Consider the following 15,844-nt stretch of genomic DNA (forward strand, 5'->3'; position numbering starts at 1 on the left):
ACTGTATGCTCTATGCCTTTATCTCTGAAACTACAACAAACAGAAAGGTCTGAGGCATCCGAGCTAACCACTGCAACGGTAGCCATCGTTTACTGGCTTGTTGTGAAAGTAAACCCTGCCCGTAGCTACCGCCTCAACCTAGAGTCACCGGTAAGTGACTGGTAAGTCTGTCCTTGGTCCGAACCTCTCCTATTTCAAAAGCTAAAGTTTTGATGCTGTTGGGAATCATAAATGTGTTGGATTTCAAAAACAAAGACTCAGTCTACATTGCAGTTTTTAGGCCCGGGTTTTAGTAGTTTTGAAGAAAAAGGTCAAACGAAGAACAAGCAAGCCTGTAAGACTCATCTACCCAGTATGCTTTGCAGCACATCACTCTCCTCTTTGATAGGAGGAGACCTGAGGAGACTCTGCACGGCATCCACGGGTAATAAAATCTAGTGTGAGGCCCACCTCCGGGGCATTCCACCGCCATTCCACTGCAGCAGCAGACCAGCTGCCTTCCACCGTGTGCAATGTGAACAAGCTTTAGCTTAAGTTTTAGCACAGTTAGCAATCAGCTGGTCGAGTACAAGAGTTCTTTTCTTCCTTCAATGTCATCTGGACAGGAACGCAGAACTCCCGCCAATATCAAAAGGAGGACACACAACTTGGATGATATGAGCCCTGCTCTCATCCTAAAGTTGAATCCTGATGACACAATACATTTCACTTGCTGGAACCATGGAAGGAACATTAATAGACTGACTGCTGCTCACTCCTGGATCCAATTTGACATCAAACTCAAATCACACAACTTAAACAACAGCAAGATGCTTTGATCTAAGCTGCATTTGTTGTGTCATTGATAACAATCAATGCTTCTTTATTACATAAATTCTTTTACAGATTTATAAAGAAGTTGTGAGTTATTATGCATTTACATTTTGATTGGTTGAAATGGTCAGTCATGATTTCATTCCTTCTATTTTTTTTAATACCAACATTTATCAGATAATAACATCATTATCAAAATATTAATTCAATGGCTGATTTTTGCTCCTTATTGGTTGTTGTTCCATGTTTCCAGGGTGATCCCCCGTTATTCATTTAGCTTGTTTAATAAGAGATTGTGAGAAAAATATTTAAGTATTTGGATGCCTGGTGTTTTTAGGACTTCTATAACATTCTATTGAGGATGCAGTTAAATAGATTAGTTTATCTCTGCCTTGAATTCTCAGACTTTTTGTCACTGACTTTGAGAGGCACCACTGTGAATTCTTTTTTTTTCAGCTTTTACTCTTTTACTGGTTTCAAGCGTACATCACCTGGTTTTGAAAACATTGTTTTGCTCTGTGCATCATGAGCCAGAAAAGAAGCCATCCTGACAAACTAACTGGTCTAATAACCATTTCACCTCTAACTATTTTCTCCACCCTCCGCTGGAGGAGTCAGCTGTTACATTGTTGAGGCTCTGACAACTAAAGTGCCTTTAAATAGGATTATCAGACACAGCTTCCAGACACACTAATCACGTGGAGGTTTGCCATGTCACGTTCCAAGCACTCGATCATGTCCCTTCTTTTTTTTTAACCTCCTTGTTTTCCTCTGGAACGTATCTCTTTCTCAGCAAGAAGTAAAGGTCTGTCAGCACCACGTGGGGGCAGCCATCTTGAGACGCTAATTGGCTTTCTCTCTCTGTGTAAAGCCGCAGGGAGGATGTACCTGTGCTGCGCTTTTTTAAGGATTTATAATCAAAGTGTAAGTAAGTCTTAGAAAAAGTGAATTGGGAACAAAGAGAAAGTGTTTAACAATCTGTGCTCGTCTTTTAGGCAGGCGAGATGGGGCGTTATCAGAGGGAAACTAGTTTCAGATAAAGAGTGTCTTTGTCACTGGTGGATATCTGCAAGCAGGGCAGCACAGGGTTCATATCTTATGTTATTTCTTTGATTTGGGGTGCAGAGGAGAGAAGAGATTGAAATGAAGGAAGAAAGCAGTAAGTAAGTTAAAAACAGAAAGACTGCTGGAGGTGTAAAGATTTCAGAGAACTTATCTCTGACATTATAATTGATACAACTCCAGTTCATCTGCAGCACAGTGAAAAATAACTTCTGGGCTTCAAACTGTTTTAATCTGCATATAGGAGAGAGAGCTGTCTAATTCATTTGTAATGTATAAAGTTTTCTCCATGTGTGTGATTGCCTAATGGTGAACTCTTCATGTCATAATGTCACAAAAATAGCACCATCTCCAATCACGTGTACACTGGCCTTACAGAGGGAGTTCTTCTGAAAACAACTTTCCTGGGTTTCACAGTTACAGCAGGTAAAAATAGGTGGACAGAAAAATGTGGACTCTGGAGTCCTCTTTCTGCTACTTCCTCTATAGAATGCAAAGTGTTAAGACGCCATCACATCATCAGTCATCCACGCTTACAGTCTTGCAGTAACTTGCATATTTCCACCTCACCATTTCACAGGAGAATGTACAAGGCTGCACTGCCAACAACTGGTCTGGCATGTTTACTACAGTATCTTATGATTATTTTTTTCTGTGGATCTGTTTGCCCAGCTGAATAACTTGAATGTATTCCTTTCTGTAAACTTGGCCTTAGTCTGATCTTCTTGGTGGTTTTAATTGGAAATCAAAAGTATGAATAATTCCACCATACTAGCATCATTTCATAGTACTGATTTTAACATTTTAACATAATAAACACATACAGTACTTCACTAAATGGGTTGGGCTATAGAAGCTCCAAGATCATCGATGTTCTGCATCCACATGAATGGCTGTCCTCAATGTGTTCTTAAATTCCACCTTATAAAACACTTTTATGTCCTGACCTATGGCATCAGCATAGGAGTTTGCTTTAATGTTTACATTTCCTTCAGGAATAAACAGTTTTAACTTATTTTTTATAAAGGTCTCAGTAGTGTATGTTCAATTTGGTAACACTTTAATTCAGTAGGCTTTAATTACCGAGTAATTACGGAGTTATTACCTAAAAATTACCTTGTAATTAACTAGTAATTCCAAAGTTGTTACCTGGTAACTTAAAACAACAACAGTAATTTTATATGAATAAGTATACTTATCTAGTAATTTCTCATAAATAAGTTGAAAATTAGCTTGTGATAACTTGGCATTTTGCCAAGTCTTAACTCGGAAAAATACCTTCATATTAAGACAGTAATACTTAATCAAGTTATTCCTCATAATAACTCATAACCAATAACTAATTCTGCTGTAATAAGGTGCTTTTTTACCAAATAATTTCTTACAAATAAGACAGTTATTTTCTATTTAAAATGCTTGCTAATTTTAAGATCATTTCTTTATTTTGGGCCCCCCTTTAAAATTTTGAGATCATTTTAGGGCCATTTCTGAATAACTTTATTAATAATTCGAAGGTAACTTCTGAATATCAGCCAATAAATTAAAGTGAGCACCATAAATCCCTCATTGTTCATGTGCTTCTTGTGTTAGATTACATTAAAGGCACAATACAAGGTTGTTTTTTTTAAATTATGGAAAATAGGAATTATGGAATAAAGGCTCACTTTAATTTAGTAGGCCGAAATAAAGACATTACCTGGAATGATCAAGAAACTTTTTCAGAAAATTAAAATTATATTTCTGAGAAATTACTTAGTAAAAACACAACTTATCACAGAGAACTAACTCAATATTACTTAATAATTAATACTAAATACTGTGTTAATACTTTCTTAGTTTTACCATATTTCCAAGTTATTACTAGCTAATTACCACCTTAGTTGTAAGAAACTACTAGATAATGGTAGTTATTACAATACAATGACTGTGTAATTACTAAGTGTTTTCTAGGTAATTAGCGCCCACTTAACTAAAATGTTACCTTTTTTATGGAATTTATGTTTTTAATGTTTTATTGTACCACATTTTGGTCACCTTCTGTTATTTTTAAATTATGAATACATTGGATCTGGTTGACTTTCAGTCATGACACTGGTAAGTTAACTTCCATGTGAATGGTCTAGGAACTGTTTTCTCTGTTTGAGAAATTTGAGGCAGGTTATGGAAAAAAAACCATGACATATAAGGTGGAGCGTCATTCTTTCCTACAGAAGTAAAAGAAAAAATATGAATTATGTGGAGGCTTTCAAACCGTTTAAAGTGGTGAAACACAAAACTAAGGCTCTGGCTATTTTTTCAGTTTTACTGTGTATTACCATCATCTTACATTCACATAAATCTCTATGATATAAATGACATATCATAGAAAGTGATGATTATTACATGTTTCCTGGACTGCATTCAGAACATTCAGCTCCAAATGCATCACTGACCAGACTTATACGTTACCTTTCTTTCCAGGCTGCTGGTGGTGGCGTTTGTGTTTGCTTTGTGGTTGTACTTTTGAAAGCCGGCAGTCGTAGACCAGCGCGCTGGGTTCTTTCTGGACGGTTCCTCTGGAATGACCGCAACTTCACCCAGAGGAAGGCCGGCCAGGGAGGGGTCACTGCTGCGACGGACACTGAGAGGCATGTCTGCAGTGGGAGGGAGGGAGGTGGAGCACGGGGAGAAATGAAAAGAAGAGAAACAGTGAGTACAGCAGAGAAAAGAAACCTCAAACCGCTCACTGCTTTATCTACATAAATCTACGTTTGAGCGCAGAACTTTCCATCTCAATGTTTCAGCAGCGGCGCATTTCTGGGCCCACTGCTTCATCTGGTAACCATGAGACCCCTATATTACCTCTTTGACTGCACTATATGTCAACTTAAACATGGGAAGTGGTGATTATAAGTGCTGTTGTTCCTATAAAAGGTCCATTGAGTCCAAAAGGAAACATTGTACAACGCGAGAATAAGAGGTTTGCCTTGGCTTGAGTCCTGCTGCAGTGAAAGAAATACACTGTAGTTGCACTTTAATCTGGAAAATTATCCATACTGCAATAAATAAAGTAAATATTAGGAAAAAGGTTGTGTTAGAAAAATATCCAAGCACTTTCTTTCAGCCTAGCCACCTTTGAAATAACAATTACAATCATAATTAGGGCTAAATTGCTCATATATTACCTTCTAACCAAAGTAAGGGGTCATTCGTGCACACTAAATAACCAACTGAAGTCGGTCCTGGAAAGTTTCCTCGGTTTTAAACTGGGTCCCACAAACTAAATCACCCCAGCCATCAAACATCTCCAAGAATCTGCACAGGAAGCTCTGCTCCATGTTACAGCTCCCACAGTGAGCGATCTGCTTCTAAATCTTTGTGTAAAGTTCTCAAATTTGATCAGAGCTGCCAAAACAAGTAGAGGGAATAAAGTTGCTCCACATTTCACACTCCAGCTAAAAAATTCAGTGAGAAATCCTGCTGATGTCTGTTACACAGACACGGCTGCAAGTAAATCTGTGAGCTGTAGTGTGAATCATCATCTGGATTTTCCCAAAAGGCCATATGGATTTGTTTATGTCGTTCTAGCAGCCTGCCGTAACACCCATAATTATGCAAATAGTTGGGTAACCACCTGTCATCCATCAGCGGATCATTGCAGCGAGCATATGCCGGTGCTAAGCTCCCATCTGATACACTGGAGACATGTCTTAGTGGTGGAAGCAACGCATTTTAATCATGGCTTACGCTGCGCTGCAACTCGTGCATATTTAATATTGTGACAAGACTGGGGAGTTTGAATGGTACTTTAAGTGTTTCTTGTGACCGCCTGGAGGGGAACTGAGGAGGAAGGATGTGTAATTATGCCTGAATCCCAAAAATAAAGGTGAGATAAACATATGTTTGTCAGCGCCTTCAAACTGCAGACAGAAAATCACAACCTTACTTGCTATGTTCCTTTCCATCTTTTCACCTGCACTGCTTTAATATGCTTGCATCATGAAACCCCCCTCCTGCCTCTCCTCTATTACCATTAAATTCACTCCTGTGTCCACCATTTATCCCTCTCCTATGATTATTCTCTGGTTGTATGGTTCTGTAGCACACATCTGTCCTGTTATTATTCAGCCCATGCATAGAGGGGTATTGGTCCTGTTGGGAATTAAGCTCATTCTTAGGTAGTAAATGGATTTTTGCAACACTGCCATTGCTGGTTTAAACTTGTGTTATGTTGAAGTGCACACAAGAGGCAGAAAGTGACTACCACTCACAGTGGTGGGTAAATTAAAGTGATATGTGTCAGACAACAGCTCAGCATGTTTCATCTCAAACTTAAGAGCAGCCAGGTAACTAATCCAATGTCACTTGCTCGTGTCATTGTAATTAATGTGCAGCACAGTTGTCAGGTAATTGTGACACACCCCTACAATGAGAGAGAAGTGAGATTCCTCACATTGCTTTGTCTTTGTTGGTCTCTTGACTCTGTTGGAATGGGTCGACTCATTTTTACTTGAGCCCTGCACAGTCGTGGTTCTTATCGTGTCAGAGGCTTGTTTTAAGTCTGCAATGATTTCACAAAGTGGTTCTGCTCTGTCAAAAGAGCGGCTGTAAACACTGTAGCTCTGTAGATTTGACTGTATCACAGCTAAATCTAAGTCTGTTAATGATAAAACATAGTAATTACGGCAAGTTCTTCAAAACAGTCTGTCGTCCTTTTACTTGAGGGCTTTTATTGTGAAAAGGCACATCAGGAAATGTGGTCTTCTTAGTAGCAGTTTAACACAGCTTAGCAGGAGAGAAACAAAACTTAAATCCACAGATGTTGTCATAAAAAAAGTAATGAGAATTGAACACAAAGAGACATACTGTTGTTGTCTGTAATCTGATGAACAGATATGAGTTGAGTATGCAATCAAAGATTTGTTAAGGGGAAGAAAGGGCAACCGCCTGAATATGCATTTTAATCTGGTTTAATCTGGTGCCTCAATGTATGTTTGATAGGCATCTTAAAAAATTTTTTAAAAATGTTTGCCAAGTGATCAACTTTTTCACGACTGTGAACAAAACCACACTAAGCAATGAACCTTTCAGACATAGCTGGGAACTATTTAGAACAAAATCATGGAAATTTAATGTACTAAAATACACAAAGAGGAAGATAAAACATAACTTTTTACATGTGGTGTAAACTGTTACTGCTCATTGTTCAATGTAAAATGTGTAATGAAAACCCCATTATTTCTTGTCGGCAACTTTACTGCAGGGTTTGATAAAGTTTCAGTCTCTTTCAAAGCATCCAGTATGGCTGATGCCAACACAGAAATATTTGGGCCTTTATCGTGTTCTAGTGAAAAGATCAGTTGTCACCGAATGTCCCACGGCACAATCCCTTCCTTCCACTGTGAGCCGGGGGGACTCTGACAGGCAGACTTCATATGCAAATGACTTTATCATGACATCTGGAAACTTCTAGAAACTTTCTCAGCCACCAAAAAGTGCAGTTGGCAGGGGGGGGGTTGAAACTTCTTTTTCAAAGTGAGTTGAGTTAATAAAACTCTATTTCTCATGAGGGAATCATTGCTGCAAGACACGTTCTCTTGCAGAAACAGGTAGCTTGTAAAAACCGCAGCTTTTCCAACACTTCTTCCTCGGCAAACCACTCTGCTGACATAAAGCATGCCAGTGAAACCCACCAGCAGTTTTTAATGCTCCCTATTCCTCTCTTACCAATGTGTTTCATTTCTTTTGGCCCAAGCCTTCCTCAAAAGAAGTCAAGAATGGAGGAGAGACAGCACAGCCAGCAGCCAGACGGCCCGTCATGTGCATCTACTCTTAAATTAGGTTGAAGATTCAATAATGGCATTTAATAGACTTTGCCCCCCTTGCGGTAACCGTTGGTTCAAGTCCAGTTCAGGGCTCTAATGGGGTTCACCTCAGACAGCAGGGGTAATTAACGTCCAGTATTATCCTGCATGACAGGATTAGAGATGACACAAACGCAGAAGGACAGGAAGAGAGACTGAGATCCACGGAGACAGCAGACAATAATAAAAGGAAATCATGGATTAAATGACACAAAGTAAAAGATAAAAAACAAGATAGAAATCAGATATGTCATATCTAATCAACAGCAATGTTTTCTACTGCAGATATCCCCAGATCCCTCTGATATGCCTTTGATTTTATATATAAGACTTTATAATAAACTTTTCTAGTGTGTATCTCTGTGTATATGGACACTGAGTTACTGAAAAATCACTCATGATACGGATTAAAAGCTTTTGTGTACTTCCCAGAATACCTCAAGGCTTGGCTCTTACTGGACATTTATCTAGATCTTTTGAGACCATAGCAACATTAATTTATTTTGAAAAGAAATGATTGTCTCCAGATGTTCTACATTGTCAATTGTTAGAACATATTCATAACCATACTAAATAAAGAATCAGCCCAAACCTATGAATTAAATTGCAGGGTTATAGATAGGGACAGTAGAGAAAGCCTGCAGCAGATCTTTGGAATTTCTATAAGATTTGTCTTCTTACATCATATTTTGATAGGAGATATGATCTGCTGTATTAAATTTAGTATTAAACCACTGTACTAGGCCATTCTCTCTCCCATTTCATCATACTGTTACTGATCACTACTTTTCTTCAATGTTAAACAAGCTAACAAACTTAGACATGAATGAAAAGCACAAAGTTGGTAGGGGGAAGATTTGACTTTTGTGTTCTTTCACAATTTTGCATTTAAACTACAAAGCATTATAAATAAAGTCAAAAGTCTAAGAATAAAAATGTTGATTTTTTTCTTGGATTGGTATTCTTTTATGTATAACATTATAGCTTAATTCAAAAATATTTTGAAAAAGACATTGGTTACCCTCCTTCCATTTGTCTTATAACTGACACTGAAACAAAAAGTTTGACTTTAGTATGTGCAGTTTGACTTTTGCACTTTAGTCTTCATATCTTGACTAAAGCCAGGCTTTCAAGCCAACTCTATACTAGTAGTGTTGGATTGTCAGCTCACACTCTACAACTGAATCATTTCAAAAAACAGCCATTGCGCAAGATTTATGTGCTCCCGACCTGAGAGCTCACACTGCATGAGTGAAGCCGGGACAGACTGTGACAAAAACCTGTGGAGTCTTCCTCTAAAAAGTCCCACATACTGAGGCTGAAGTTGCATCTAGTCATATTCTTTTTTTCATGACTTTTAGAAAAAAATCCTCGATAAACTGCTATGAAAAACCTTATTTGATAATAATATTATGGAGAAATTTTAGTCAGGCTTTAGACAACATCACAGCACGGGAGCAGCTCTGGTTAAATTAATGACATCTTGATTAAAGCTAAAACGGGTGAATGCTCTGTACTGGTCCCTCATGATCTGAGCGCTGCATTCGACACAGTGGATCAAAACAAGGTTATTGAGCAGCTGAAGTCTTGGGTTGTTGTTTAAGGTACTGCCCTACTGTGCTTTTCATCGTATTTATCCAATAGAAAGTGTGTTGTGTCTTTAAATGGTTTTAATTCAACACAGGCCCTTTCTCCCTATCATTATTATCCAATTCAATTTCAATTCAACTGGCTTTACTGGCATGGAAACATCAATTTCATTGTCAGAGCAATGCACAAATTTATAACAGCAGAAGAAAAGCATGATAACTGATATCAAAAACTCAGTTTTACTTTAAATTATGGTTAAGAATGTAGAATTTCAATTATTTCTTTTAAATATGTAGAAAGTCCATTTCATGGTGTTAGTGTGGCGTTATTCTTTGGTCACAACAAACCATGTAGTGTGCTGCAACATTTTAACACTGTTGCACTTCACTTAACATATATATATATAGATATATATATCTATATATATATCTATATATCTATATATAGATATATATAGATATATATATATACATATGCTAATTTGGATGCACTGAAAGGCTGGTTTTGTACAGAAGAGTGGGTGTTGCCATCAATAGTCACATGCCTATAGTTAGGATTTACTTTGTGATTAGGAGATAAAGTCCTTTGACCCTCATTGCAGCATTTTTGCTTACACAGATAATTTCCAAATGTCTATGTGATAAAACTAGCATCCAAACCCTGAAAAAGGCCTGTTAGCATTTACTGAGATCTTCTGGTTCATAAAACGCTGATCCATCATGAGCACAAATCCCCTCTGATTCGTATGTGATAAATGGGAGAGTTGTTAAGGCGTGTGTGTCTGTTTGTGTGTTCACTGTTTAGAAGGTCACAATATGAAGATTCTCCCCCCTCCACGTTCTCCCTGAACAATTTTCCTCTACTTAATTTGTGATGGGATTATCCCCGCAGTCCGAAGGGTTTGGTCGGTCCCACATTTAATAACCAGCACGGCCACTTCAGACCAAGCCAGCCATCGATCCAGGCTGAGGGGAGAGCGAGACCACTGAGGGGGGGGTCAGTTTATAAAACGAGGCCCTAATCCAGCCTCTGTAGAGAGGGATTACAGCCAGGGCAAAGGGTCATACAGATGTACACACATCATACTTTACCACAGGGAAAGGTCAGACTCTCCAGAGGTTATTACCTGGCTTTGTCTCTGATTTATCTTTCACCTTGTTTAGAGGAGAAACATGAATGAGCTAGTATGCATTACCATGAACAAATACTGCAAAATACCAATCAGCCAATATATCAGACCACTTGTGCAGGATAATGCAATTTAAAGTGTTTTTACTCAAAGTGCCTCTTTTACAACTCAATTAAAAAAGTCAGGATGCAGTGCAAAATGTTAATAAAACAGAATAAATGTTATCCTAAAAAAACATTTTTTAATCACAAAAAAGCATACACATATCAGATGTAGAGGCATTTGACCATTTCAAGAAATATAGGCTCATTCTGAAATTGAAGGCAGCAAAACATCTCAAAAAGGTTGGAACAGGGCAACAAGAGCCTGGAAAAGGACGTGATACCAATAAAAAACTGCTGGAGGAGCACTGTGCAACTAATTGGGTTAACAGACAACAGCTCAGTGACATGACTGAGTATGAAAGACACATTTTAGAAATACAGTCACTCAGGAGAAAAGATGGGCAGCAGTTCACCAATCTGCAAAAAAACTGTGCCTAAATGGTGGAACAATTTCAGAATTTTGAAAAAAACTTTAAATATCCTTCCATCTACAGTAGATGATATCATCAAAAGATTTAGAGGATCTGGAGAAATCTCTGTGCACAATGGACAAGGCTAAAGGTCAACATTGGAGGCCATGATCTCTGGGCTGTCAGGCGGCACTGCATTAAAAACAGGCATGATTCTGTACTGGAACTTACAGCATGTGCTTAGGAACACTTCCAGAAATCCTTGTCTGACACCACAGTTCACTGTGCAAGCCTGGAAATGCAAGTTAAAGCTGTATCATGCAAAGAAGAAGAACACGGTCCAGAAACACTGCCATCTTCTCTGTGCCAAAGCTCATTTGAAATGGATTGAAGCAAGATGGAAAACTGTTCTGTGGTCAGACGAATCAAAATTTGACATTCCTTTTGGAAACTATGGACGCCATGTCCTGCACACCAATGAGGATAGGGCATGCCCAGCTTGTTATCATTACACATTTCAAAAGCCTGCATCTCTGATGCTTATAGCATGAGCAGTTACACATCTTGGAATGTCTATCAGTGCTGAAAAGTACATAACACTTTTTTAGGGCAACATATGCCTCTATCCATACAAGTCACTTTCAGGAGGGCCCTTGCATATTTCAGCAAGACAATGCTAAACCACATACAGCACCCATCAAAACAGCATGAGTTCATGGCAGAAGAGTCCGGGTGCTGGACTGTCCTGCCTGCAGTCCAGACATTTCACCAATAGAAAACATTTGGGACATCATAAGGCAAAAAAATCCACCAAAGAAGGTCAAAACTGTTGAGCAGCTATAATCCTTCATCAGACAAGAATGAGACAATATTCCTCTCCACAAACTCCCCAGACATTTACAGACTGTTGTTAAAGTCAGAGGAGATGCTACAGAATGGTAAACATGGGCTTGTCCTACTTTTTAAAGATCTTTTGCTACCAACAAATTCAAAATGAACTAATGTTCTTCATTAAATCATAACATGCTCCAGTTTTAACAACTGATATGTCGTTTGTGTTCTTTTGTTAATAAATACGGCTTTATGAGATTTGCAAACCATTGCATTCTGTTTTTAATATCTATAATTTACACAGCACCCAAACTTTTGGACTTCTTCCTTTTCTGTTGACTGATAAGTTTGTGATATAGAGCCTTTAAATGTGTAAGCCACTCCACTGGTATATACCCATAGTTGGAAAATCACTTTAAGATGGAGTGAGCCACACTTGAAAGATGACAGCCTTATGTAAGCTGACTTGAAAAATGTACAACACCTTTTCAGACAAACTTAATGAATAAAAACCTTTAAATCTAACAGGATGTTTTTCTCTCTAAGAATGTAAATCTGTTTAAGGACACCTATTCAGACTAACTCTTCTAGAAGAGGTCTTTGAGGTCTTTCTGATATTTCTCAGCTCTCCTAATCTATTTGTACAACAAGCATGCTTGTATAATGAAAAGCCAATGTCCCTTGATATTTCACATTTATTGTATTGTCAAAAGAACATGCTGAATGTACACATTGATCTGTCTGGATAAAAGGAGTATTTCACATCTCCTATGTTTAAATATTGTAGATAGAGTCATATCTTCCATCTTTTTCTTTACTTTCAAGTAAATTGTGGGATGTTAAACTGTCAAAATACTTCACACTTATACCAAACACCATAAAAACTCACCTAAACTTTCCATAGTTACCTGCATTTGGTAATAAGCTACATCAATCTGGAGTGCATTTACATCCAGCTCGCATCACTCTCTCACTTCCTCTCTAATAATGCAGCAAAAATCAACCACAAACTTACTGTGAAAGAGATAGAGGTCAGCTTTAATGTATTAGCTGTGGAAGTTTCCAATCACTAAAATGGCATGAAGGAAAGATAAAGGCTTCTTAGTATACCTGGAGAGGAGGGAGTGGCCCTTCCTCCTGACTGGCTGCCAACAGAAGGTTCTGGAGTTAATGCCTCAGCATACTGAGAAGGTTACAGAGAGGACACGCTAAGGAGGGACGATGTATCTCTGTGTTTGTTCATGCTCTTTGTTTTTATGCACTAATGATGGCCAGATTTACTCACAGCGATGGAAAAAAGAAACATCCTTTAATATATCCTGACACTTCTCTCTGCTAGCAGGGATTATTTTAGAGTTTGACTGAAAGTGAAATAATTATTGTTTTATACATGAACGGTATTCCTAGTTTTGTTTTTCATGAAAAGGTCGTGATTTTGTTGTTTCTAGGTTATATATAGATTATCCATGGCTTCTTTTCTGTGCATAGATTTCTAAAATATTTAAAAGTGTAAAATGATGCTGAGTTGGCCAGAAAGTTATCCAACACTATGCAAATGTAACATTCTGCCTCCCATTTCACAACATCAAACACTTGCTGTACACACTGCATCCACTGAAAATTCAACTTTTCTCTGTGGCTGTTTGGTTTTCCTTTGTCTCACCTGGACTTACTGCCTTAAAATGCTTGTAAAACCTCAACCCTGCCATGTACAGTCAAACTCTAAACATATATTCTTTTTTCAGGACAACTTGGCCTTTAAGAATATGTGTGCTGCAGTGATTAAAAAAATGAGAGAACTATAAAGACAAAAGAGAAAAAAAGAAAACAAATTAAAATTCAAAGATTTTTATGTGTTACACACAGTAAACAATGATGACTAAGAGTTTCTTTGCACAAACTTGTTCTCACTTTTCTTGGGGACCAAAAAGTGAAAAAATGAGCATTCTGTGATACAAACTCTTCAAAATAGTGACATATTTATGTTAAAAAAAAGTCCTTGTGCTTCTTTGTATTGGCTCTATTTGTGCCATTATTTAAAGCAGTTCCTGTCTGCAGAGAGACAGAGGGCCACATCACAGGCTCTCTGTTTCTCTTTCTCTCGTTTATGATCTATACAGGCCCCTCCACCACGATCTGCACAGTTAGATTTGAGCAGTTTGAAGAAGCACGCCACAACGACTGAATAGCCTGCCATTGGTTGCCCAGGCCTGTCACAAAGCATTGTGGGATACAAAATATTGATTTGCTATAGCAATAGCATTAGAAACTAAACAAAATTCATTAAAAATGGACAAAAAGACATTCATTATCAGAGTTACTGGTGTGGATTTAATCTTTAAAGTCAACCTAGTCCAGCGCTTGCTTCCATAAAAGCTACAGAGGCATGGATAGCATCATTGGAATGGCACAATGGCCAGCTTTCAGAGGAAATAAAAAGCAAGTGGCCAGGATGCCACAAGTTATTTCACTTTTTCTAAGCTCTCCAACTTCTTTTGGTATACAACAACATCTGTCCTAGTGGGTTAACTGATTACAACTTAAAACAGCTGAGTTGACTTGTAATTCTGGAGCCAGCTACCAAGGGTTCCAGCTTTAAGCGCTTGGCCGAAATGTGAGCACATTCCTATTTCACATAAATCAAAACATTGCTAATTTGATTAACATATCAAAGCCATGATGGTACAAAATGAACTTTAGCTTCACTTTAAAAGAGTGTTCCTCTCTCCACTAATCTACAAGATCATTCTGTCTTGTTCTGGCATGCTTTAAGAATAATATTCCAGTGTTTAGATGCCAGTCTTGCTGTATTTTGTTTGCTGTGCCTCCTTACTGAGCTCATTGTTGTGCCTGTGTGCAAAGCCATCATGTCTTCACCATTTTTTTTTAGCTTGAACCAACTAGTTACCTCCCTCCACTGCCTGTTACATGTATTGATAATCTACCAACCTGTGTGAATCTCTATTTGGGTCCAAGCTAAATCGCAACAGAGCTATTCTAAAAATATATTTTCTCATTTGAATTTCTTTTTTTTACCCTCCCACTACAAAAATACCTAAATATGGCAAAGAAAAAAGAACTTGAAAGCCACTCAAATCAGTTGAATAAATTACAAATAACTTGTTTTTACTGAAAACCAAGGACAACGATTCTATTTTTTCCCTATGTTGTAGATATACCCTGAATTAAAAAGAGAAATGTTGGTTTATAAAGTATGAAGAATAAAATGCTGTATCAAATCAAAGGCAGGCTTTTTATTCTTCAAGGTCAGATATAGGTGAGGGGTTATAGAATTAATAATATAAGGACTTCTCCAGCATTTCAATACAAATGTGAGTAAATGCACAATTAGAAATGGAGGCTGTATGGGGAGTGAACTTGGTATTTTCCCTTGTGGCCCTCTGGCCCTGGCGTAGGAGTCCATGCTTTCACATCAAACTGATTTAAATATAAATGCCTTGTGACCATGGCTTCATGAAATCTCTAAAAGCTATTTTTTTCCTGGGCTACTTTGAATACTTCAAGCCTGGGCCAGTTCAATGTCTGAATAAATTATGGCACAGAGCCATTTTAACTCTGCTCTCCAACCACTGACTTCATATTGATGTGTCTGTGTGCAGCATGGGGGATTTCCACTGAATACACCCTGACCTGAATGATCCACGGGGGACAAAAATGTTCCTTTTTTTGGGAGAGAGTTAGTCTCTTCAGGAGGGCTGGGAACCAGGACAGTGGAGAAGAAGATGAAATATGTAGAGGACTCAACCGCAGGCCAAACAGTGTCAAGAACACAACTCAGAGTGCTTCTGTGGAGTTTAGTCTATGATGATGTAACATCAGACGGATGAGACTAGTTCACCTTTATTGAAAGAGGAATGGGAAATCCAATTTATGGACTGATGGAAGAGAATTTAAAGAGGAGCAGTTATATGATAAAAAAATCCTAATTTATGTGAGAGCTAATAATAACACATCTGTCTTTCTGCTCCTTTAATATAGCAGTGGTGTCATTTACCATAGTCTTTGAAATGTGGCTATCTAGTAGTGGCAAGAAATGTCAGA

At 38.1% G+C, this 15,844-nt stretch overlaps 1 protein-coding gene across 1 annotated transcript in view; it reads right to left on the reverse strand.

Moving 5' to 3' along the window:
• LOC121527569 (partitioning defective 3 homolog) overlaps positions 1-15,844 on the reverse strand; it is a 604,468-nt gene that overhangs the window by 355,130 nt on the left and 233,494 nt on the right. The window contains exon 4 of the mRNA XM_041814583.1: positions 4,324-4,508. Within this exon, the coding sequence (XP_041670517.1) occupies positions 4,324-4,508 (185 nt within the window). The remainder of the gene's footprint in view (positions 1-4,323; positions 4,509-15,844) is intronic.

The sequence above is a fragment of the Cheilinus undulatus genome, linkage group 19, assembly GCF_018320785.1.
Source record: "Cheilinus undulatus linkage group 19, ASM1832078v1, whole genome shotgun sequence".
Classification (NCBI taxonomy): domain Eukaryota; kingdom Metazoa; phylum Chordata; class Actinopteri; order Labriformes; family Labridae; genus Cheilinus; species Cheilinus undulatus.